Source organism: Toxotes jaculatrix, chromosome 9, assembly GCF_017976425.1.
Source record: "Toxotes jaculatrix isolate fToxJac2 chromosome 9, fToxJac2.pri, whole genome shotgun sequence".
Classification (NCBI taxonomy): Eukaryota; Metazoa; Chordata; class Actinopteri; family Toxotidae; genus Toxotes; species Toxotes jaculatrix.
The window spans coordinates 18981849-19009428 of NC_054402.1; the positions used below are offsets into that span (position 1 = coordinate 18981849).

Genomic DNA, 27580 nt, shown 5'->3' on the forward strand with positions numbered 1-27580 from the left:
TCAATGAGACGGTCAGTCCTTTTGTTCAGCAAGGACAAGAACTCATCTGTCTCCTGCAGGTTTACACAGTGCTTGAGCTTATAGCTGTGTGTATTTGAAGTTAAGCTGAATAAACAAGGCAATAAATCAAATGAAACTGTGCACAACTGTTTATCAGTGTAATTGAAATGTAGATCCCCAATGAGAGAGAAGAAGTTGTGGATGCAGATCATGAACTCACTAAATCAGAACTTCACAGCTGAAAATGATTTTTTTTTTTTTTTTGTATGACCATTAATTTATTATGAAACTAAAGTATCTATGTTAAATGCACAATGGTTTCAAATGAATTATTTTTAAAGGAAAAACTAAAAACTAAGGAGTTTGACAGAGGGGCTTTGAAATCAGATACTATTTAACTCAACTGTGATCAATTTTTGAAAGCTAATTTGGATTCAGACTGGTTGATGAATTCATAGCTAATCACAGGCCACATGTGAAAACCTGCAACTTTTCAAAACATCTGTCCAAATCACCAGAATACAATAATCAATAAACTAGAGAAAGCAAAAAAATAGTATCTACAACCCATACACAACACAGATCAAGTCTGTTTATGGCATGATTAACAAGGATTAGTCCTCCAGTTCTGAAAGTGACAATATAAGCAATGTGGGAAGAGTTCCTTTTCCCTGTTCCTCAGTGTTCCCTTGACGGAAGATATATTGAGAGTAGTAGAGGAAATCATTCCCCCGCCGTGGCATGTATACGGCCTGAAAGACCTTCACATGGCCCCAGGAGGAAAGATAAAGCTACAGAATGCTGCAGTCAGCCTATTGTTTCACGAGCACAGATTTACAGTTTAAACAGATAGCACCAGAAGCATTAACAAAAACCATCATAAGAGAGGCTGGTATAAACAAGTATAATATTGCACAGATCAAAATTATGGTTGTCAGAATGGTCACACAAAAAGCACAAAAGAGAGCGTTTTTTTTACTCCATTTTTTTTCCTGACAGTGTACTGTTTATACATCACAATATGTGCTGAAATCAGTGTGGGTGTCAAGGAGAAACTGCTTCATTCCTCTACATTATTTTTAGGGGGTTTGACTCCATTGTTTGCTTACTAACATTTTCTGTATCAGTGTTCAAGAGAAAAAATATTGGTTGCTGACCTCCCTGGCGGTCACACCAATCACAAACAGTGGGATTCCAGGCAATAATAGGTACCGCGGTTGAGGTTTGCGGCCGAGTGGATTCATCAGGAAAAGTCAAGGTATATTTCATTTATCAAGATTCCTCATGCTATCAAACTCAACAGTGGGCCAATTGGTATTTCAGGTCCCTGAAATTGCCCTTTAGCCACAAGGCCGGGACCCTTAGTTTAGAAAGAGTGCACAAGCAACACATACACTTTGGTGAAATATTGTTAGTTGTACTTTGTTACTGTAAAAATAGTAGATTATGTTGTGGAAATACAGTACATCCCCATCTCTGTGGTGGCAAAATGTGTTTGAACACCATCCAAAAAAATCACATCTTTTCATAGACCTAACATATTCCACCCACATCAGGCTTGCTGTCAAGGCATCTCCTGGTAATCCTGGTTGTTGTTGACTAAGTAGACGCTGAAGACTAAAACTAACTCTGCGTATGTATTTGGCTCCCTGCAGTTCATGAAGCAGTGTAGATACAACCACATAAAAATGAGTTTACACCTGCTTGCTTTAAGAGGAGGCCATCAAACAGCAGTAGATCAGTGATGTAGAGTATAAAAATGGGACATAAAGGGCCAAATTTGGTTTCTAGAGGGAGGAAGGGTTCAGGGGATCTTATACCTTCCTGTCCAGTAATGTGGGCTTGCTAGGTGGATTAACAGAGGTCCTAAGCTGAGTGCTACAGATTGTCGGGATTTAGGGATTTGGTAGGGAGGGATTGACGGTAGTGCGTGTAGATCGGGGTGGATATTGAGAGCAGATGGCTGTGATTTGGGCATGATTATCCAGCCGGTATTGTCACTGATCTCCATCATCCTGTTTCATTTTCTCAGGAAGTGCAGCTCATCTGCAGAGAATCCAACTGCCCCAATCCCAGGCAATGAACTCCGTTAATGGGGAGGATTAAAGGTACCCCTTCCCCTGTTTCTGCAGTGCCTCCGTTTCTCTTCTGACCTGATGAGGATTGTCTTTCGTCCAAACGTCATCATTTATGCCAACATTACAAAACATCTGATGTGCAAGCCTCTTGATTAGATAAGAGTGATAGAATTAACTTGTCTTTCTGGGTTTGTTTATAGCGCTATACATCACTTTTAAAAATAGTTAAAACAGAAAAACCTTGAAACAAGTGGGAGAGAAACTGTTGGCTCCTCACTATAGAGATTTAGACTGTTACTGGCTAAAGCAGGTGAGATCAGATCAAATCACAAAGTTAGATCATAGTCATTCTGAGGAAAAAAAAACAAAACAAAAAAATCTGCTTCAGAGAAGGTCTGCCAAGGGACAAGGGCCAAAACGACTTGCCAAAGAAGGAAATTAATTTGAGGCTATAGCAAGTAGTGAGTGTTTAAAGGCAAACAATATTAATCTCAAACATGAGCATATGTCGTCAGGGTGTTTCTTGGCACTGTGAAGTCCATTAACAGCCAGTTTCTATCAAGTGCGATGGTTTGTCCAAAGCCTAGGTCACAGTAAGGTCAACCAATCTTTCTCACACGGCACATTTAAAACAAGGTTAATCCTGGTGCTGTCTCTGCCTTATAGAGGGCGCACTAATCTGAGTGCTCCATTAAAGGCCTCAGGAAGGTTAACTCAGAAGCTTTACAGCAGACACAAATGCCCACTTTGAAAGAAATGTCCACACACACTCGCACAGGCACACCTGTGTCTACATAGCCAGGTAACATTTTAGCCTTGGGGGATACCAAAAGAAGACAATGGTATCGTTTTTCCAAATTCATTCTTAACCACTGGCAGGTTCATTTTTAGAGTCTCTTTAAATAAATTTTTAAAATGTTAAAAATATTATCAGTGAAAGATAAGATTCACTTTAAAATAGAAAATTATAAAAAAAAAAAGAAAACAAATACAAAAAAACAAAACAAAAACACACACATTACCCATCACCTTTCCTTGCTTTCAGCACCACTTGCATTAAGCTGCTTTGGCAGAGTGATACTTTGTCTCACTTTTGATCTGTGCTCAATCTTTGTGACAGGACCCTCCGAGAAAAAGGCTCTTGGCACAATTTACACCAGTATGGGGTGTGAGTGAGATTCCCACTACAACAAACCATTAGCAAAAACCCTCTACATCCCATCTGATATCCATGCCTTGTCCATGTGATGGGAGCTGTCGTGTGTGTGTGTGTGTGTGTGTGTGTGTGTGTGTGTTGGGGCTGATGTACAAGGCCCAGGGCAAGTGACAAACACAGACCTTAATAATGAGCGGGCACTATGGGGTACTGGAGGGGCAGATTGCAACCCCCTGACTGTATGGCTGCCTGTGCTACATCCACTGTATCACTGTGACAATACCACTTCAGTTAAGCAAAAAGTGACTGCGTGGGTTTCAAATAGGAGTAGTTGCCAAGTTACCAAGTGTCTCCAGTTGTTGAGACATGCTTTTGTCTTCATATTTTTTTTTCTATTGCCTCCTTTCAGCCATTAAGCTGAAAAAAAAGAAAAGTTTGTATAGTTGTGTGACTTCAATGTCACTTTGTCAGAGAACTGTTTAGCTACTTGTCAGTGCAGATTATTTCTAATGCTTCAGCCAACTGTTTCAATGTCAGCACATTCAGTAAACAACGTGATTCGTTTTCTGCAAACTTACAACAACTTTCAGTAAACATTATAAGGTCTTAAAGGCTTCAGACTGTTTTGTTCTCTCGATTTATTACAAGATTCGCATATTGTATGCTCAGCTTTTCCAATGAGAAAATAGGACAAGAACATTTCAACGTCTGTTTTCATGAGTTATAAGAGACTCCAAGGAGTGCTCTGTGTTTCATGTGAATTCAGATAAAAACCTGAGCATTAGAAAAAGAGGCAATGCAGACCCTTACAGGATGTATCTGCTAGGTGCTACACATACCAGGATGGGTATTTACTAATGCTAATGAGACATTTTAAGCAGAGGTTAACATTTTTCTTCACTGAAGGCTACTCTACCCCTAAGTATGATATGGCATGCAGGGTACTCTAACTGTGCTATAGGAATAGAAGCATTATGCTAATGAGAACTTGCCCTGTGAAGAATACATTTGCTGTTGGAAAACATTTTGGCTTCTGCCTTGGGAGCTAATTGAGTACTCTGACAATGCAGTGCTTGGCTGGTTCACATACACACAGAGGTGGAAAATTCAATTTCGCAGCAGGTTCAGAGCACTCTGCAAGGAGAAGCGAAAGGAAAAGGAGTGCCTGGATTAAAGAGTCTGAGCTGGCTATGTGGCTCTGTGTCTGGCTCAGTGGGCATATTCTTTTCATTACACTATTGTGTTTATTGTTTTATTGACCAGATGACAGTGAGACTGAACATTTGAATATGCAGTATTGTACCTGTCAAAGGGTTTTAAGACTACATGTTAGTGTTCTACATTGAACTGTGGAGCTACAAAATTGTAAATTTTTTTCCAAGTCATGGTTATAAATGACTTTAGACTTTTTGTTTTGTCAGAAAGGGCTCAGATCCTAATCAATCTACTGAGTCACGCTGAACAGACAGCATATTCTATACTTGGTACACAGGTCAGGTTAACGCCTTCTACTCTTTTTTCTGCTGATTTCCTTTTTTTTTCAGTGTGTTTAGTCTGTCCATCCAAAACAACACACTGTAGCTCAACAGCTGCTGGCAAGACTGGTGTTTTGGTGTTTCCCTGGACTTTTCTTCAACCTCAAGGGGAAAACTGTTTTCATTTGATTTGTTTACCTCCATGGCCTTTTGTCCATTGCCACCTTCAGGATAAACATTACCTGCAGTGCTCTAATATAAAAATCATCAATTTATTGTTCAGTCCATGCACTGTTGTCATATTGTGTGTGATGTGGGGAATCCACCAGCATCTACAGACCACAAGTGGGAGCTCAGACTTACTATTTCTAGTAAATAAATGAGCTTTCAATGATTACTTTTTCCCATTTCTGGATGACTTTGAGTACTGTAAGAGTTAAATTAATGCTTTTTTTTATTAATAAATGTCTTGATAAGACAATATTTCACTCTGTAGTGCAATAAGCACCCTGTCCTTTTTTGTAGTGAGTTGATATTTGTTTCCAATGACAAAGACTAACTGTCCACCAAATACCTATATCCGTGTATTTAAGGGACCGCTAATTTGCAAGCTCTTAGAGCCTAATGCTTAATTAAAGCCCTATTTAAGGCCGGCACATTGGATAGCTTCCTAATTAAGCCTCTATATGTAAAAATACAAGGCTCAATGGTAAGACAAGTACACTGATACACATTATCTGCCTAATTAGAGTGATCAGGGTATTGTCAGTCAGATCATCATCATTTTCCAATAAAATACAAACTCACAAAGAAGGGTAAACATATAGATCAGGGAGCTCCATGATACCAGCACCGTGATCTTCAAGTGAGTGTCACTATGGCCCCCATGTGCTGTCTGCAATTGTATTATGCTATCCAAGTATGTATTGCAAGTGGCAGAGGGACCCAGCTGCTGCCACTGGCCCAGCCCTTGACCCAGACACAGCACTGGGGTCAGTCCCAGTCACAGAGGATTGCTCTTTATGCCTGTCTTGCTGATACAGCTCGGACAGAAGGCACAAAGAAGTGGCAGTGGGTGGCCCTAAGAAAACCACAAAGAGAAACTAGCCTTTCACATTTGCTCCAAAAACACACATACACTCACTGGAATATTCAAAATGACACCATGTAGACTCACTGAGCACATTACAGTAATGAAGTTTTGCTTTAGTAATGAGTATTACTTTAGAGATAAATTATCATTTTTAAAATGTATGACTGTTTAATAAATTATTTATTTACTAGTTTATTTTTTGGTATTACTATTATTATAAATATTTGTCTATTTGCATTTCCTGTTGGACCAAAATGTCATCAACATTCATAATCAGCAGTTTCAGTTCTGTGATGCTCTGTTGGTGTTGTTGACTGATCTTGAAAAATAAAAGATTCAGTCAACACAGGGAAGGAAGCTACATAAAAGAGGCTGGTGAGAAGGAAAAAAAAACAAGTGTACTTTGAAGGTAGGGTTACAACACTCTTGGGACAACCTGCAGATTTCTCATTGTCATCAACATAGACGTGCCCTTGATCAAAGGCGCACACTGCCCCCATTGTTTGCACCAGTGTAAGGGGGGAAAAATACTTCCTGCAGGGCTTCTCAATACAGAGAAATCTATTTGTTTCAATTCCCTTTGAAAGAAACACAGCTGAATCAAGTTCTTGTCTGACAAATTAAAATCTGTGCAAAGACCAAAGTGTTGTTTAGTACACATTGATTTTGGGCCCTAAACACAGACAACAGCCATATTTTCTCACAAAGGTAGTTTTCTTGCTTCTTGTTTGGTGGAATACTTTGAACCTATTAACTGTGCTGTTTTGTTCTGCCATAGTAATTACTCATGAAGCAAAGCACAGGTTTGAATTTGCATTATAATGTGGAGAGGGCACGTTTTCACTCAGCACTACACTTTTAGAGCTCCATGCAAGATAGCAGAGAAATTAGCTCATAGGCATTGCAGTGCAGTGCTGAACTCAGTCTCTCGCTAAATGACTCTTAATTCAGGGAGCCCTTTTCTCTCTTCGAATACCGAGCAATTAGCATTTGATGCTAGAGGTGCTATAGATTGTGCTGTGGTGTAGCAGTGGGACTGTAGAGCCTGTGGAGGAGAGGACGAGTGATGTTAATTTCAGTATGGGGGTGGCCAGTCGTGGGAGGACTAAGTTGAGATGGTTGCCTTTTTTAAAATTTCCAGCTAGTGAGCAATATCAACCATGTACCTGGCTTTACTGAGGGCATTACTGAAAGCGATTCTCTATCTCTTGTCTCATTTGCACTTTATGCCAAAAGTTTTCTGCGTGGGTAGCCTTCAGTATTGTTAATGATGCTGCCCTTCTGCTGTATACCAACAAGTCTGCAGTGCTCCTCAATATGGCAGACAGAGACAGATACAGAGAGACAGAGACCAAGTAGGGCATCTTGGAGCAGCCAGGGTCCTCTGAACAAAGAGCAAGAGCTCATCTGTTAGTCTGGTGGATGATAGGGCCACGTGGCGTGGTAGTGTGCCATTCTTTCTAGAGGGTTCGAAGGTCCTTGGCATTTCTGCCACATACAGCAGCAGTGAAAGACAGGCCATGCCTGCAAGTGGGCTGATGTTTTGTGTGTGTTCATGTTTTAGAAATAGGTATTCTCAAGTTAAAACTCGCAGCTTTTGGCCCATTTTTCTTATGTGTGTCTGACAAGAAACTAAAAGCAGAAGTAAGGTCAGGGAGAGAAAGATAAACTCGGTGTTCCTTATAATGTGTTTTCTCTCTTCCCCTTAAGACACTGCACTCTGCCATCAGTCATCTATTTGCTTCACTGTCACACAGGCATATGTTAGAGTTGTCCTGTCATGTTGCATTTCGTGAACTTTAAGATGCCCCTGACCTGCTTTATGTCGCCGGAGGGCGAGGAAGCTGTGGGGTGGGATGATGGGATGCAGGCTGGTGTTCTCTGTCCTAGCATGAGTCTCTAGGGTCAGGTAAAAGTAAGTGCACATGTGACATGCAGTCATGTTAATACTTACATGTTGCTATTTATTTCTTTATTTCTTTGCTGTCATACCATGCTCCCCTAGCATGCTCTGGTTCAGTTTCCCAACTCTCACTCCAGCCGTGTGACTTAATCAGTCTGACAGACTCTAGGTGCCTGGGGAAAGTCTCTCTCTCTCCGTAGTCCCCTTTCTCCTTAAGTTTACGCTCTCTGTGACAAACTCATTCTGGCACCTTTTCGAAATGCAGGGCTCTCTGTTGGACGGCCCTCTATAGTCTCTTCACACTCACACACACATGCGTACACACCACAGCTAAGAGCACAAGCTCGGTAGAGCACATGCCACACACAAAGCATGCACAGATGCACACAGGTACATGCGGGAGCGCACATAAACACAAGATTATGCACAGACATGAATACACACAGAATGTGGCTAAAAACCAAGACGTACAATATCCCTCAGGCCCATATTATGTCTCACACCTCTCTCCCTCAGATATCCTCCTCGTTCCAGTTTAAATGCTTACTCAAACAGCTCCCGTGCATAAAGAGGTAGCAGTTCTGCTTATTGGTTTATTGTTATTGAGAAAAATTTTCAATTAGTTTTCATTGGAGTCTCGTGGTGTCTGACCTCTTGAGTTCTTTTTCAGAGCTCATTATAAAAGCAATGGGATTGAACATCCATGGTGCCAGCTAACCTTGGCCCAAGTCCAATACATTCTGGCTAAGAAAGTGGGCTAGAGAAAACTTCAGCCTGTGGTTAAGGACCTCCCTGCAGGGCTCAGATGCTTCACTATTTAATTCAACAACACAACAGCACCCCCGTGGCATCTTCAACCACTCCACTTAATCTGAGAACTAAAAAAGATTTTTATTTTCTGGAAAAGCCAAATGGCACTCTCCCTACCTCAGTCTGTCATCTACTGGGACCTGATTAAACTTCGACAGAAAGCCTTTCCTAAAAAGCTGAGGACAGCTTTTCTACTTGAAATGTTACTCATATAATGCCATGAATTTAAACTCACATCTAATTAAATGAATTATAAAGAAAAAAAGAGAGTCTGGATTTAGGAGACCTGAAGATTTTCCCTATTATAAGTGGCACATGGAGAAAGTGAAGAAAGTTACCTCTGTGATAGACCTCAACCCCCTCCCCATGGTGCCAAATTATTTAAGTCACCTAGGACTACTTCAGTTTAGCTTTACCTGTAAAATATCAGTCAGATACAACTCAGCCGTGACTTGGAGTCTGATTCCTGAATGTTGTTACAGTTACTGTGTTAACATTAACAATGTGGGAGCATTTATTCTTTTTAATAAAGTTTAAAAACACTCACTACACCTCATTGTCTGATGGGGTTGTTGCATGTATTCTGGGGTTCTTTTTCCATGTACATTTCACATTAACAATGTGAAATACATTTTGGCTGGTTGTACTTCTGTCTGCATTGGGATTTTTTTTTTCTCCCAAGACAAAGTCATAGATTTGGAGTGGTCCATTTGGACCCTCTCTGACCTGCCTTTCTTTCAGACATTTCTAGATGGACAGCTTTCTTACTGATAGCACCTGACAAACATCTCCCCTGACATACCATTTCACCTCCTCCCATCTCTTGTCCTTCTCTTCCACATGCCTAAGCATTTTAAAGAAATTGGCTTCGAGGCTTTCTCTGGTCTGGCTGAACTGATGGAGCAAGAACAATCTACAGATTTTTGGAAGGTAAAACAAGGAAAAGAGGAGGAGAAAAGCAATGCAGGGGGACGATTTTTAGGACTCAGATAAAGGGTATGTGTTAGGTCTGCTCAGGGATTCTCTCATTATTCTCCATTTTCAACAGAGGCAATGATGAGAACAAAACATTTCCTATCTCTCAAAGTGACAATTTTCCCATTTAATGCCTGTGTTATGCAGGCCTGACATCCTTTCATCCAATTTCTTTGCACTAATTTCATTCTTTTTCCCTTTATTTCTTGGCTAATAATTCTCACTTTATTTCCATTAAGTTTTGTTTGTTCACAGTGATCTGTTGCTGTAATTTATTAGAGCTGTCAGCTTAAATGATGTGGCATGCCGACACAGCCCAGCAAATAGCCGTTCCCCCCCTTCCTCTTCTCCTTTTATGGAAAGCTGCCCTAGTTTTTTAAAGGGAGGAAGAGGGAGACATTACAATTAAGGTGGCGACATCGACCCCCTGGTGGCCATGCTCAGGGACCAGATGTCCTGTCAGAGAGATGCCGGCCCTCACCTCCAGGGAGCTCTGGGTTGAAATCTGGTTCATGTCTCAGTGGGGGAAGACTACTGCTCCTGTTCCATCATTAATTCAAGGATAACAGATTCTGGAAGTATGAGCCTCTTTTTCTTGTTTTCTTTTTCATTGTGGTCTGCTACACAATCAAACTTCCTCATTCACTCATTTGTTCATCATCATTTCAGTCAAATTAGAGACAGATTGCAGCACCATCAGTATGTCTCACTCTGCGTTACCTGTTGAGCCTCATTGCATTAATATGGTATTGGTTTGTCACTTCATTAAGGATGTTTCTTTCTGATGTTCAGATAGCAAACAGTCTGCTTGGCCTGACAAATGGAGTCAAGCTTTTTTTTTTGTTCTCACCACTTTTCAGTGTTTGACAGATGCCCAGCTATCAGTGCTGTATGAAGTACATGTCATTTCCCTCACAGGAGGCCTTAGAGGAAATGCGATCACAAAGAGACCCCACAATCTTCACTTTTTCATTTCCAACCCGTGGATACTGCCTTTCTCTCTCATTTTGTCCTGTTCTCCTTTTGTACAAGCTAGCTGCTGGTTTTTTGAGATGAAAGACACTTGTTTGGCAGCCTTCAAAGAGTCACAGAACTCTGAAAGTCACTTGTATTCCAGAGCTGTTCATTCTCCATTTTATATCCAATATGGAGGTGATGATCAAAAGGATCAGAGCTGTGGGAGAAGCTAAAAGATGTCTGCTTTGGAGTAAACAACAACAGTACCAATTCCCAGAGACATACAATGCTCTCTTAGACTGTCCTTCAACTTTTGCCAGAGAGCACATATTGTCTGGATTTGAAAAGTGCCTTAGGTATTGATTTCTCTTAATGATTTCAGCACATATTACTTATAGCTGTCATTTTTTTTTTTTTTTTTTTTTTGGGGTATATTTGTCGAATGAATCATTAAATAATCCATTAAACCGATTCTACACATCTCAAGGCAGAAAAGAAAAAGAGAAATATCAAGCATTAAGCAGAGAGTTTGCAGAAAAAGACTGACAGCAGACTCCAAGCCATTAACTCTCCACTCAATGTGGAGCACACCCATATGGAGGAGACTGTTTGGGCTGCAGGAGATCCAACATCAATTTATGAGATAGATGTTTCAAATAAGGCTGTGTTGGACTTTGTACAGCTGGGTCTGAGCAAATTGCATTTTATAATGAAAGCCTTGTTAATAATTCACACTCATAACCTGGGGAAAGTTTAGGGGCCATGAACTGGAGATGATGGGGGAATTGGTGACACCTCTGAACATCCCACTGTGTGCTGCCACGATCATCTTTAGATGCCCTTCTGCATTTTTAATGTCCTGCTATGCCAGTGTCACAGTTTTGGGACAGAGCCATTGACTTTTCTCAACCAGATCACAGCAAAACATAAGCTATAAGTCACACAAGGGTATTTTTAAACACAATAATGTACATCTCTTGTGTTATCCTACTACTCGGCTGAAAACAAACAACTCAGAGTCCCTTTGAAAAACCACTGAGAGGTAGTTTGAGCCAAAGCTGTTTAGAGGAAGATTGGCAAACAATGTAAAGTAATAAAATTAGCATGCGCTGAAAGCGAGGAATAATCACATTTGTGCTTGTTTGCACATACGCACAAATGCTCTACTCAGACAACAAATACAGTGGCATTAAGGATTAGGGCTGCAAGACGCAGATATGTTTTAATTTGTGACAAGAATGCTCTTCCTTTTGAGATTTCTTTCTTTCTTTTTTCTGTCTTTGTTGTTCTTTATTTTCCCATCACTTCCTTTCCAAAGCACTAAATATCTTTGTTTACCTTGGAAGGCACTGTATTGTCATTACTATCACCCGTCGGCTATTAGATAACATTGCCTTTCAGCAGGGAGAAAATCCTCTAGTCATGCTGAAAAAAATGAGAACAGGACTTTTACCTAAACGCTACTTTGCTTTCCCCAAACACCTCCATGAAATCCTTGAGATGTAGTTTATGTTTTCATCTTATTTCTCTCTCTATTTTCTGTGTGCTTCATCGGACTCCACATCCCTCACAGAAAAATAATTTTATATATAAAGACAAGGTATGGCCAAACATAGATTTCATATATCATAAACCGAACCACTGCAGAGACCAGTACTTCCAGGGAGACTACAAACCTCGGCAATAACACTGCTACCATTTCCCCCAAAATGCCTCATGAGTATCAGTGATGAAATGGGACCTAAATTGCAGTGAACCTGAGCACTGAGCCTCTCTAAACTAGATATACCTGTGATGATGACACCGCAGGGTAACCAGGGTGCCAGCAATTGACGGTCCATTTTATAGTAACTATCCACTGGTCCTACTTCCTGCTCTTAAAAAAAAAAAAAAAAAAAAAAGAGTTGACCATGGTGGACCTATCCACCATACCCATCTCGCCTGATGTTAGTTCTTTACAGGGCGCTGTCCACTCATTCATCATTACATGGGCCTTTCTCTAGTAACATTATCGCTTTAGATAAGGCTTCAATAAACTGCGCATGGCTTTTAGGGCTCTCTCTCATGCCACTCTAATCCAATCTCTGATGTGGAGTCTGTTCATCATCGCGCACCGCAGGCATTTTCCGTGTCCCTGTGCTCTTCGTTGCACAGGAAGTAATGGATGGCCTTGCCCTCACTTCACCCAAGGCCTTTTGCTTCTTCTTCAACTGTTTGTCTTCAGGTTGTCTCGAGTGGGTCTGCCCTGTGGTATTTTGATTTGATTAAATCAGGTTTAAAAGGTTAGAGACGGAGGGAGGCAAGGGGTTTGCCCTGCCCAGTATTGTGAGCCAGTCCTCTGCCATTTAGCATTGGGCAGTGGCCAATGGAAAGTGGAAAAGTGAAATGACTTCTGTGCTCCTTTGTGATTTGCACTAATGTCCCCCAGGGATTGAGCAATGACCACTGTGAATTCCCCCAGGACGCCAGCCAGATTGAAACCCCTGCCAACAGATTTGAAAGGATAGCAAATCATTTAAACTTCCTGATGTGCATTAGCATTTTTTTCAGTGCCCAGGCCAGCCTCCACAATATTAAATTGCACTTGATAAAATAAAATAAAAATCAGAGCGTGCGACAAGAGCTCTTCAACCTCCGAATCAGCAAAGTGAATATTGGAGTGGCCACTAAAAAATTAATTATACTTAAAATCGCTTTGTTTACACTATCAGGTTTCTGACATCCACTTGAGGAGCCCAGCTGATAAAAACAGGACTTAAGACAGAAGAGGCTCTACGAAAGGTGCAGTGTGGCTGAGAGTGGAGTAGTGAAATATATAGGGATCGCCTTTAGCTGATCCTGCTTGTGACTCCACATTATTATTGGGTATAAAAATAGGCCACGTATTAAAGTGGGCAGAGTGAATCTCAGCAGTACCATATTAAAGAGACATCAGAAGCACGGGCTTACAATCAATACCCCTATTTTCTTATATTAGGATATATTAATGTTTGAGGATCAATACAAACCTTTATTTATAGCATGTTATAGAACCCAGCAATACTGTTCATCCCCCAGTGCTCACATACTATGCTTTCTCATCCGTTATTGTGCTCTGGCAGACGGCTCTTTGATAATGCAGTGATGGTATGGAATGTGTGTGTGTGTGTGTGTGTGTGTGTGTATGTGTCTTTCAATGCATGTCTTTCTGTATGACGGTTTTGCCAGATGAAGCTTTGCCTCATAAACAACACAGAGCCACAGGCCTTGCACTGAATTCGTCTGGAGACCAATAGAAGGATTTTCTATCAACATGCATGCCAAGCACCCTGTGTCACAGGTTTCCTTAGACTGGTGTCAAATGCTCCAGCGTTTCCCTCAACAAATACACAAATAGGAACGAAAGAAGCTGGCACAGTGCCAACATTAGTGGTACTGAAAGAGTTTTTCGTGGGGGAGGGGGTGATGTGCAGGGCAGTTTCTGGCTCCTATGCTAACATTGCAATCCCCACTAGTGAATGGCCCTTTCTTCCCAATTGCTTAATTGTCTTAGTGGGACAGGCAGGTGGCTCGAAGCCTCATTTGGCATCTGGTGAAAAAGAAAAAAAAAAACAAAAAAACTCACATCTACACAGTTTATGGGAGTGTTGGGGGAGGGTGGCAGCATTAGACATTTTTCATTCTCAAAGCTGCACAACCCTCTTGGCAGATTTCAAAAGTTTTGGCTTGGATCAAGAGCAAGTTTGTGCTGCTATTGTGTTTGATGTGCTTTGCTGAATAAAACATCTTTTGGTATCAGTGCCAGATCAAATAGCCTTTCAAAAAGCCGTGCCTCTCACCATTGGTGTCTGGTACCATACAGAGAACTGTTTTCCTACCCGTTTATTAAATACAGGGTTCATACACATTTTACCAATAAATTACCATGACTTTTCCTTGACCTTTTCATGCCTTTGGGGCAGATTTTCATGACCATAAATTCTCTGAGTCATCTCTGAATTCTTGAATAATAAGGATAAAAATCCATTTCAAAATTTACCACAGTATATCATAACTAAAATTAATGACAAGCTATGTGGTTTGATACAAAATAAATATTTACTAAAGTAAATACAGTACAAACTCCATTGTGTAGCTATCTCATTATTGGGAACATGATGTGGAAAAAAAGCCTGGTGCCTGGTGCTTTCTCCTTTAGCATGGCTAGCTAGTGCTGCCTCTCCCACATTCAAAATGTCAAAGGTTTTACTACACAACGTACATTTTGCTCATCCCATGTCCTGGTCTTTTTCAAGCCATGCCTAATTCTTGTCCAAGATAAACCAGACATTATTAAATCAGCATTTTCCTAGCATTGCACAAATTTACATCTTGTCCTAGTGCAAGCTTCAACTCAGGTCAAAGGCATTCGTTACCTCACACAGAGAACAGCGTAACATCAAGGGACGCGACTGATCTAACCCAACATTAATTTATTTCAGTTAGAGTTGCTCTTAACTGAACCACATATACTCCATTCTACAGGTATTTGTGAAGCAAATTTCCATGACCTTCCCAAAACTTCCTAGGTCCATTTATTTTTCCAAAACTTCTCCAGGCCTGGAAATTGCTGTTTTCAATTTATGTAATTTTTTCCAGGTTTTTCCATTAAAATCCTGTAAATCAAACATACTACGCCCTTCCATTTAGCACTGCTGAGCACAATTTAGACGAATCTACTACAATGGAAACACACAAGTAGGGAGGTAACGGCAGGGGAACATCACTTCCTGTGATTATCCCAAACCATGGTGCTTTACAACTGTTCCCAAGAGTGGACTTTATTGTATTGGAGTCCAGACACATACAACAGCCTCAAGGTTTGCTTACAAATGGAAGGACTGTACATGCTATCTATTGCCATTGTCGTTTTCAAAACATTCACAGCAGTTGTAATGGCAGGCAGACACATCCACATTCATCCACAGGTGAGAAGCTCTTTCTTCCCCAGATTCTGCTTGTACAAGTTAAAAGGCTGATTTGCATTTATATTGCCATTCAAGGCTTGCAGCTGTAATTGTCGTGGCACAGTAGCAAATGCACAGACTCTACACATACTCACATGCATACACAGACACACACACACACAATGCATGTGAAGTGCGCAGTATAAAAAAAACCTTTTCAACGAGTCCATTGTAATGAATCTTTGGCATGAGAATGTTGGGACAGGGAGAAGCAGAGAAAGAGATGGGGAAAAAAACGGGGGGGGGGGGGGGGGGGGGGGGGGGGGTGAGTTCATCCAGGTGTAATATTGAGCTGTGCCAGAAACTTCCCGCCAAACACTGGGAAGTCGTTATCAGATCAGCAACCCTATTCCTCAAGTGCCTCCTCTGCTGAAGCACCACATACATCTTCTAGGCTCTTTGCTAACACAGCCTTTCACAATCACGTCGATGAATTGGCTGGCTGGTTTACTCACAAATGTTTCAAGCAATAGTGGGATATACGCGTGATACCAGTTGCAGTACTGTACTGCGACGAGGCTTGCATGTGATTTACTCAAGCTTATAGTCGCGGATCTGCACAGACAGCACCATCCTAAAGAGAAATGGGGGAGAACGTTTCAGGCCAGGGTAGTCAATTTATATATGAATGACATGGCATGCAGGTAGGACACAAAAGCCCTCTGCAGAGGTCACATGTACATTATTGAACATGCATCAGCCTCTAAGGAGTTGAAACAACACGAGTAAGTGGCTGTATTTTCAAAAGAAGTCATGTATTCAGCATACTATTCAGCTAAAGCAACAACCGTAACCTTTATGCTTAAAGCTGCACTGACCCAGACGTCAAGGTTAAGTATGAAGCATATATTCAATAAGTTCTGTGACTAACACAATGAAAAATTAAATCATTTTGTTTTATAAGTGAAACTTCATCTTACATTCACTCAAATTAAAGCTGTAATCTGTGACTTTCTTCACATACAAACTACAGCTGATGGAGCATGTCACCGTGACTCACTGTTGCTTCTACAATGCTATGCAGAAAAAATGCCATTGACCAATCAGCCACAGTATCACTGACTAGCTAATGATCTGACAAACTTGATCAAGATTTATTATTAGCAAAGTATGGGGGAGCATCTCCAGATGCTTTAAATCAGCTGTTCTTTTTTTTTCTACCACACAAATGGATATAACAGGGATATATTTATTACAAACATCACATGACTTTTTTTTTTACCCTAAGCTAAACATAGTTTTACCTCCCTGAAATGACACAACATGAATATAATTATGAAGCTGAATAGAAATAATTTAAGTATAAGGTGTTACTTGCATAATGATAATGGATAACAGATAATTTTATTTCACCGTTCTTTTGTTCACACCGTTTACATTTTCACCCACATCACCCGGTGTTTTTGTTTCGCTCACCTGTTTCCATGACAGATGTTGAGCAAAGCTCAGAAGTGTCACCTGTGCACAGTAAACCCTGTACTGTACCGTGCACTATATTTCTAGAAACATACACCTATACACAATAGCAGGACAATATTTATAGATCTCTTTTTTTGTGTGTTTTGAATATGGAGTGTGAGTGCCTTTGTCTCAACTCAGTGCTTCTGAGCAGTAAAAGTCCTGGAACAAGCAAAACTGTATAAAAAAAAAAAAAAAGCAATTCACTCATCCCTGTGGTGAATCATTCAGTTAAAAATAAATAAATAAAAAAGAAGCAAATATGTTAAGGCTGAATGTGAGACAAAATGAACATTTAAGTTGAACATTTTCTCAGTGTGAATGTCTCAAACAAAGGCTTATTAATGCCTCAAGAAGGTTTTGACAAGAAAGGAACAAACTTCTTCTTGTTACTTTGTTTGAACCCACCTTGTAGAGCACCTGCGTTCTACAAGCAATCACAGATCCCAGTGGCAAGTTAAAAAAAAAAAAAAAAAAAATTATCTAGCAAAATCTCAGCTAAGCAGAGACAAGATTAGCAGTGAAAAGACATAGCTGAGCTAAAAACCACTGACATTTTTCTTTCATCACAGCTGTGGGAATGCTTTGTCCTCTCCAAGGAAAAATAACACAGTATGATCCACCACTACTATACTTAAAGCACGCCCACAACTGAACACACACAGCCCCGTGGGGCCGCCCTCAGTTGCTTTAGCTGGAAAACATAGCCTGTTGTTTCCTGTGCATTAAACTGCAATTTAGAAGCCATTAATCCATCCCATAATCTGTCACCAAATAAAGTCCTGACTGGGCCTAAAGAGGGCTTCCACACACTCCCCCACATTTAACAGCATTTTTCCGTGTAGATTTTTATTTTTATTTTTTTAAATCAGCCACCTCCAACTATCTCTCTTGTGTCGTTCAGGGATAAAGTCTCAGAGGGATAGAGATGTGACAATAAAGAGCTGAATGAAGAAGTGCAGCTGCTAACGTTGCCTTCACAGGTGACCCAGTGATCACAACAGCATCTGGTTGAATTACTTAATACTGCCGCCCAACAGACATGTAATCCGGGATAATGCCCTTTTGCTGAGTGCTCCAATCTGGATAAATTCATCCCCGAGGAACGAGATCCAGCAGCGGAGTCTCAGAGAGAGAGAGAGAGAGAGAGAGGAGATGAGGGGCTTGGGGGTTGATTGGTTGGTGCTAAAGAAAACTGTTGGGGCTGGGAAGAGGGTCTTTTAGATGGATAATGAAACCCAACAGTAAACAGCTTGATTTTGTTGACTGGCTGACTGACTGCATGAGAGGAAGCAGATCATTGCCTGGTTTTCCAAGAAGACTCCAAACTAATCATATTCCTTTCCCAGGCTGACCTGAATCCTGAAAGACTCAAAATGAAGCTTTCATCCAGACTGCAGTCACTGGATAGACTGTACTTACTAACGTTCTACATTTTTATTTTAGTGCTGCCTGTGACTAAAGCATTTGGAGGGTTGAGTTCTAAACACATCCCCATCACTTTAATATCATCCCTATCTCTATATTTAGTGTGAGATTAATACATTTATTTATCAAATGCTTGAACAGTCATTGACCAAACTCCCTTTTTTCTTACATGGCACCATCCAAATACAAGACTCAGCCAAAACTGATTTTTTTTCTTGGAAGCAGCATCTCTCTTTACTGCCACAAGCACTGACAAACACTAGGACTTAGGTCTACAAGTTCCAGCTGTCCAGTGGCAGCCTCTTAGATTATTTATTCATATGTTTACTTATTACCATAAATATCCAACAGGGCACTCGGCTCAGAGGGATTACAGTGGGCTTAATCTATCGTGGCACAGAAATGAGCAGGGGTCACAGTGGCTGAGGTGACTTAAGCTGGCCAGCCTTGATGGGACATGCAGCACAAACAAGAAAACAAACTGCGTGCCACTGGGCCCCATCATGAACTGATGACATCATCTGTCACTCACTGTCTTTGCATGGCATGATCCAGACAGGGTTAGCATTACTCAAGCCAACTGCCATGTATGGTGACTAGGAAAGTCATATGACCAGATCAAGGATACTTCTGTGTTTCTTACCATATGCATATTACTTGTCCTGTACCAGACTCCCATCAGAATACAGGCAGAGCTCACAACTAATTTTGTTTTTATTCTGCAGATGTTAGTCATGCTATTTGTGTTGAAAATATGACTGCTGGAACAGCAAAGCGTGTGACAACATGCAAGAAAAATGGCATATTTTGGTTTTTAGCATCCCGATGGGATGGGGATAAATCAATTAATTACCTTTGAGTTATTATGGTCATAATCCCTGCATTAGACAGCTGCGAGTCTTGCTTACAAATAACTATTCATAATAATGAGGCTGAAAATTGGTATTTCTGTTTGAGTAGTGTTGTGCAGTGTAATGGGCTGTATTTCTTTCTCTTTTTTTCCCACCTTTGGGGAAGCGAGAATGATTTCTCCATCCATAAAAAAAACCCCCACACATCCAAACATGACATTGGAAAGACATTTAATTATACTTTGGTTGAGAAATATGTATCAAAGCCTGCCGCCCATGAAAAGCGGATTTAGAGTCGTCAGACAGCAGTTAATAGACAGCAGTAAATGAAATAGGGGCTGTTGGGGGTACTAAGACATGCTTTCCAGGACTAAGAAACAGCTTAGTCTGGCTGGGTGGTGAAATCGGGAGTTCTGACACGAGATATATGAGGGGGGTGGGAGGTACTGATGGCGAATGGGGGGACTGAAGGGGCAGGAGATTTTTAAGAAGATTGGGATTTTATTCCTGTGCAGCAGCACTGCCCCTAGTGGGCGAACCTTTAGTCAAGGATAGTCCAACTCAAAGATTCAATTTCCCTAAGAAAGTGAACCAAAAACCCTATAGCCCAGACAGTTTGCATATTAATTTCACAAGGTGTCACTCAGAGAAAGAAAAGCAGCGAAAAAAGACACAAAAGGAAAGAGGCAGACAGAAAGGGACTGAGCCCATACACTTAACGTTGCCAATGTGTGATTTTTCTCTAGCACATTTTCTTCAGTCTGGCACATCCAGTACAAGACTATTCTTAAACTGCCTGTCCTCCATTGGAACATCATGCTCTCAAATATTTCACCTTTCCCTGACAGAGGCTAGGGTTCTCAATCACACTGCATCTCACAGCAAAAGAAAAAGAAAAGGAAACAACAGAGGAAAAGAGGGACAGGGAGCAAAAGAGGGACGGGTTTGTCAGAGAGTGGAGGGAGAAATGTGCCGCTGCAAGGTGAGGGGTGAAACCAAGAGACCAAGGGTCAAGTGAAGAATGTGAGCGCTGTGGGAAAGTGTATAGATTGGATGAGAGGAGGAATGGAGAGGAGGTGGCGCGAGGAGATGAACGAGGTCCTGGACAAGTTTGGCCTGAGGTGAACATGTTCCTGGAGACTGTCTCCCAAATCCTCCTGACTGGTGCTGTGTCATCTGTCACTGTCAGAAGAGGTGACAGCAAAAGAAAAGGTGCCCTAGATGTGGCAGCAGCACAGTCAGGATGGAGAGCATCTCGCTCAGCTTTCCCTCGTCTTATTTCTCCCTCTCGGTCTCCCTCGCTCTGGACCATTTATTTTCTCTTTCTTTTAAGTTGAGAAAAAAAAAACTGCCTCTGCATATGGACTGACTCTTCTCTCTGCTTCTCTCATGCTCATTCTCTCATTTTCACATTCTTTTTCAGGATAGCTGTGTCTAAGTATATGACTGCTATGGCCACAACTCCCCTCTGTCCCCTTGTTCATAAAAACGAGATTGTTTTCCGCAGCTCTCTGCTGACACCGGCTCGGCACATAAACAGAGCCGTAATTTGTACAACAACAGTAAGCTACAGGGAAGCACTTTTTTCTCCCTAGAGGCATGCATAGAGAAGGCAGGTTGTTATTCCCTGTTTACCTGGCAGGGGAAGCAGCATTTTATATTATGGTAATAACCAACTGTGCTGAAATGCACAGCAATCCCATCTCATTCCAGTTGTAGCAATCGCCTCATTCCAGCTGGTACTATCTGAAATATGGCGTTAGTTGTTCCCAGGACTGGAGCTAAGCCTGTGATTGTATATGAATGAAAATGTGTGACGGCTGCAGAATAAAAGTCCAAAACAGTGGGCTGCATGTCAATAAATCAATAAATCAAACCCCCTCCGAAGATTTAATGTGTAATTTAACTAGGATGTTATTCAAGTCATACACTTGCGAGAAATGGAATCACAGTGCAGTACAGATACACAGCGCAGTCAGTTGTGGATACAAAACTTAGCAGATGCTGAGCGGAGTGGAGGAGAAGAAACTAATGACCGATCATGTATTTCAGCATCACAATAAGCACAGATGGCGCAGAAATACTTGACAGTAAAACCAGGCGAACAGAATATAGCAAAGCAGAAACATCAGGAACAGTTACAGCATCTAAAGTCCCGTGTCTGATCTACTATAGCTGCCCCGCAACAAGAGGCATGACCTATAGAGAAAGCTTCCACTGCCCTGACTCTGTCCATTCTCTGGGTGGACTTAAACAGATTGTGTCACCATCCCAGGTCACACACAGGCAAAAAAAGTAAACAGTAAAGCTCACAACCTCTCCCGAAGAGACCTACGCCCATTAAAACGCAGGCAATGCTGAGAGGGAATTAGAAGCTTCATCACTTCCAGTCAGTTGCAAATTGGTCTGTCCTGATATCATTATTTTCTCCCTGTTTCCACAAGAAAAATGAGTCAGAAAAGTGTAATCACAGTAAATTGTTATATTTGATGAGTAGAGTATTTTTTTTTCTGTTTCCCCCATTTCTTTTTCTGTCTGTTATAGGCTATAAATCAACATGTGGAACAGCTGAATTCAATGCCGTAGAAAATGATCTTGTTTACCAAGTTTCATTTGTTGCCGCTGTGTTAGCAGCGTGTTACCGACTTCGGGCTGTCAGTTTCAACACAATGTGTCAACAAACTGAGATCTCTGATTGAAGAAAACTGGGTTTAGCCGTCTCTGCGATGTTTCTCAACAAAAGGTTACAACTCCCTCTGGGAAACTACTATACACACACACACACACACACACAGTGCCCCCCTCAGAATGTAGTCCAGTGTGACGGGGTCAAACTTTGAAAAGAGGTGGCGGCTGTGTCACTGACCCTGACCCCGCGGTGCGTTAACCAGGAAGCTTGTTGTGGGCTAGGCATGACAAACATCCACTGTCTGATTCAGCCCTGTGTGCATCCGTATATATCACACAGACACCACAGAGGTAGAGTTCTGCTGTACTTTACTCACTTCTATTGTTTTCCAAAGACAACCACCTGGTGGCAACCTGGGGAAACAACTAATCCATCCTCATTCTGTCCACAAACAGACTGTCGAGGAATAAAAATAACAACAGAAGATACTGTCCACAGGGCTGGAGATGCCAAGCTACGCTCATGAGTCGGCACCCCAAAGCATTTCACCGGTAACTTTTTCTCTCTATTCTTTTTGACCAGACCCCCCGTAGTTGGACTCAATGGGGAAGGGTTGTCAGTTCAAAACAATGTGACTCAGGAGTGAACGCTTGACTGAACTGGACTGGGGTTAGGGGGCTTTGTGTGTGTGCGGCTGTGTGTGTGTGACAGGAATATCAAGTCCACAAAGGAAGTATTTAACTTGTCTGGTCCGAAAGCTACGACAAACTACCGACAGAGGAAAGTGCGCGCTACAACTATTCACATTTTCACAATTTCCTCCTTTTTCTTTTGCAACAGACATAACAGTGCACATGAGAGTGCAAATATTATAAGCAGTTAAAAAGACGGATGGCAGCACAAGCTCAGACATCACAGCAAAAGATGAATTCAGAGACACAGTTCCCAGCCAGCAAGTCACATAGCAATTACAGGCACGCGAGATGTGATGAATAAGCAACTTAATCAGGGAAACTTACCGTGTCCGGCGATCCACAGGAACAGAAGGACCCAAGGGATCATGACTGGGGAGTGGAGAGGGCAAAACCTACAAAAAACAGTGGGCGAGTGTGAAATTGAAGTTGGCAGTCACAAACACATGCACGAGATGAGACAGTGCTCCTCTGTGCTGCTGGGGACGGGAGGGGGGACGTACGCTACAGTCCCTCAGTAGTGTCCCTTTACCAGTGGAAGGCTGGTAGTCTGTCTTCGGTCCTTCTCTTCCTCAGCTGCTGCTGCTTCTTCTTCTTATTGGTCTCTCTCTCTCTCTGTCTCTTTCCTCTCCGTGTCACTCTTCAGAGTTGCCAGTGGTCAGCTCTGCCTCACACGCTCTCTTGTTGATGCGAGCTGGTAGACTTTGTGTGTCTTCGCTGCTGACTCTGAGCATACACACGCTCACTCTTCCTCTCTCGCTCGCACAGCTTCTCGTTGCCCATCCATTCTCAGTTTCCTCAGCCCTCACTTGCCCCCCCTCCTTCTCTTTCTCTCTCAGGCTCTCTCTCTCCCTTGCTCAACCACTCACATAGCAGACACAGTCAGGGGATAGAGCTCCTTAACTAGACTCCTCCCTCTCTCCATCCCTCCATCTCTCTCTCTCTCGCTTTCTCTGCCTCTCAGCCTGGCTGTCTGGGTGGCTGTGGTTGAGTGTGAAGCTGGGAGGCTAGGGTCCTCACTCTGGGAATGAAAGCTGCCATGGGAGAAACAGAGAGGGTGCAGTTCCAATTAGAATGAGAATAGGAGCGACTTGGCCTCTATAGCTACAAATAACACAGACATCCACAAAACAAAAAGTGCAGTTTCACCCCTCCTCCCACTTAAGACCCTCGCCCCCTTTTTTTTTTTTTTTTTGGATTCTATGGACGGCACTGAATTTTGAAATCCGTGAGCTGCCTTCCTTGATAATAGATAAAGACCACATTAGCATTCAAGACCAAAGCCGTAGTATTCATTAGTTTTCAATTTTTATCAGGAGGGAATTAGATTCAGTCACTCACTTAAGGAGCCATGATGCAAGACGTCATAAAATGCTCAAATGCACTGCATGCTTACTAACAAGTTTTCCAGGTTATGCCTGTTAAATATTTAAAAAGGGGCCTTTCTTTCATCTGTTGTATTCCCGGTCAAGCAAGGTCCACATCTAATCGAAAGCCCTACAAGTGTTGTACAGTAAACCCGCACTACTGTCAATGAAAGAGAATTTGGTGGGCACAGGTATTGTTTCTATCCTTGAAATAGTAATTAATTCACACAATTAATTGAATTATTAATTAATAATTTGTACCCTGACTAAAAAATTATATCCTTGAGTTGCTGAATCTATTCCATCAAATAATTATAAAGAAAAAATATCTTCTGTCCTCAAGTTGCTTATTCATTTTTATTTATTTATTTATTTTTTAATTTCATAGAGCAGTGGTGAATTCAGTTACGGGTTGTTGAGGCGAGAGCAGACCTCCGTAACTATTTGTGTCTTTGTAGGTGTGCATTCACACCTACAACTTTGCAGTTTCATCAGAATCTCTTTTGGATATTGAAAGTTTTAGCTGCACTATGCAGCATGGCTCTGGGGAAAGTAATTTCAGTCTGTCGATCCTACTACTTCAGTCCAGGCTGCAGTATATCAACAGTTATTGGACTGATTGCCACTAAATTTTGAATCAATATTCATGGTCACCAGATAATGAGCCATACTGACTTTGGTGATCTCTTGACATTTCCTTCACAACTAGCAAACTGATTTGTTTGTTTTTTGTTTTTTTTTTTGTTTTTTTTGGGGGAATGTGTATGAACTATTAAATGGACTGCCAGAGAATATGGCCCAGATATCCATAGTGCTCAGAGGAACAGTCCCACTGACTACTTCATCTAGCACCACCAGCAGGTCCAAGTTTTAATTTATCCAGAGAAATATCTCCACATTAACAAGACGGATTGGCACTGAATTTTGCACAAACATTCATAGTTTCCAGCCAAATAACTCTGATGATTCCCTGATGACTTCTCCTTTACCAACAAGAGGTTCAGGGCTAGGGGGTCTGTGGGCCGTTTTACTTTGGATGAACTGCCATGAAATTTGGTCTCGGACACAAATGCCAGGCATGGCAGAGCCCAGTGATAATCATATGTGGCTTCATCGCTACGAGCGACCCCTTTTCACGTAGAAGTAGCTGATCATCTGATCCATTTTAAAAGGATAAAAAAACATGGATTATAGCTGCTTCAAATAATCTGGAACCGATAAAGCCTCTGAACTGACAGCGCATCTAGCTCTCCATTGACTTAGTCCTTCTAGACATCTTAGGACCCAGATGGCTTCATTAACATAGCTAGAAACTATAAATAAAGTAATTATATCATATAACTTTCTTTATATTTCTTATAATGATTTACATTAAAATCTGGACTGAAGGGGCAGACCTTCTATTAACATAAGATGTACAGTAATGTTCACTATCTACAGATCAGAGCTCTGATAATGATACAGTAAGCACTGCATGAGGGCCTAGTCTACTTTATATCAATTTAATCCATCCCTGTGACCTCCTAATCTAATCAAAGGGCCAGAGAATGACAGGTGGTCTTTTCATCAGTGCAACTAACAACTACACACAAAAACAACCCCTCTGCGGCTGAACCAGGGGATAACAGATTTGCATTCTGCCTAAGAACATGATGAGAAGGGGCAAAGAATAACAATAGAGCTTATGTGCTTGAAGGGTGAGCAATGAGGGTTGACGAGGTAAACAGGCAAACAAATTTTTATGTCCAGTACCCATAATCCTTCACTTTATACAATAAACTCGTAGCCTGGGTTACATTTTCTTTAAATATCTGAATTACTTGGACATATCTGAGGATGTGAACTGAGGTGAAGTCATCTTGTTTGCAATAACAAGTTTACTTGAGTTTACTCAAAATACATCTCCTTATTTTTTTGTTCCTGTATCCCACTTCCCATTTATGTGTTTGGCCATTTACACCTGACAGTTACTTTTAAGAAAACCGGTGTTTTTACAGCTTGTGCACTGACACCTTGACAATAATTGGTAAAGAAAGGGTAGCTTCTCTATCCAAAATTCTACATCAGTCTAAAAAGCTGAACACACAAATCAACAAAAACAAAACAAAACAACAAAAAAAAAACAACAAAAAAAACAACAACAAAAAAAAAACATAACAATACAACCTTAACAGCATGTTTTGTATTATAATGTCCTTACACGGGCAGAGGGGAAACATTAGGAGATGTGAGGTCTAGTAAAGGGCTCATACACTGTTAAACCCACAGTGCACCCACAGGGGGCATAATCTTAAATGACTTGGGAGACAGAGAACTCATCTTCTCAGGGTTTAAGAGCCTCTTTGTACCAGCTATGACCATAATCCACAGTCAAAAGGACATGCTCAGAAAGTGAAAGTGAGCTAAAACAAAATGAAGATATAACATTTATCGGTCAGTGCTGCCTGTAAATCATCCATACTATTAACTCTAGACTGTCTCGACAATAGTGACATGTTATGAAAGTTAGTTCAAGGCATTCAAGGTCATTCTGTACTGAACTAATTGATTTAACTTAATGTGTGCTTCATATGTACAGTATTCAATAGAAAAACTGCTGTTGAAAGGATGCCCTCCACTAACATCAATAATCTGTGTTATTAATATATTTCATATCAGCAATTTAATATTGGGTATTGCTTATCTTGTGGAGCTGGAATTCAATTACCACATGCATTAAAAATTAGGGAGGTAACTTCAAATTTGGACTGCGTGGGTATTCAACTGTGATCATCACTGCTGAGCTCGTTTGATTTGATAAGAAATAATATACCCTCCTTTGCACATAAACTATCCCCTTATTTGAAATGGCAACTTATTCCACAGTTGACATTACTGACAAAACATTATTGCCAAAACAGAAACGTTCAAATCAAATAGCCAAAAAGAGGATATACCCTGCGTCAGTGATATCAAACCAATCTGTGAACATTTTACTGATATTTTCAGTTTAAATTTTTTTTTTTTTTTTTTTGTGATTTGCCAATGCATGAACCAACAACATGTTTTCAATATATTTATAGAAACTGTAATCTGGCTGTAAGTATAGTTTCCTGTCTCCTGCAAAGTGCATTTGCTGTTGCTGTTTAGTTGTATAGAAACATAATTTCCGGGAGACATGGCTGTGATAACATGTAAACCCACGACTGAAAATCAAGGGAACAACTGAAAAACAAGTCATTGTATGAAAAAAAAAAAAAAAAATAATAATAATAATAATGTGTGTGGGTCTGCCTCACTGCTGCTTGCTTGTACTGGAACAGAAGGCACTCTAAAGCCCTATGCAAATATCCATCCAATATAACTTCGGTTTTGGTTTCACAGTGTTTAATGTGGCACAAAGCCTCAATTTTATTAACATGCATCTGAAGCCTTCAAGCCAGACCTTATCATTTAATGTAACTGAGCAACAAAGAAATACATGTCTATTAAAATTGTAATACTTATGCCAGTATTGTAACAACAGGATAACAGAATTTTTTACGTTAGTCTGACTTTCAAGACACAGGACTATTCAGGGCATTTCTTTTCAAGTGAGAAATGCAATAAATCTTATTTATCCAGTACTTTCTCAAGCCAGCATTTCAAAGCTCAAGGAACACATCTTGCATTACACAGCAAAACAGCAGCTCCTAACTAATTTAATTAATTAGGTTGGGTTACAAAGTGACCTTTGAAACCTAA

At 41.0% G+C, this 27580-nt stretch overlaps 1 protein-coding gene across 1 annotated transcript in view; it reads right to left on the bottom strand.

Annotated features, from left to right (window-relative positions):
- The window catches only part of kirrel3b (kirre like nephrin family adhesion molecule 3b), a 152467-nt gene extending 129529 nt beyond the window's left edge, over nt 1–22938 (bottom strand). Inside the window, 1 exon segment of the mRNA XM_041046591.1 lies at nt 22818–22938. Within this exon segment, the coding sequence (XP_040902525.1) occupies nt 22818–22938 (121 nt within the window).
- Between the last annotated feature and the right edge of the window lie 4642 nt (nt 22939–27580).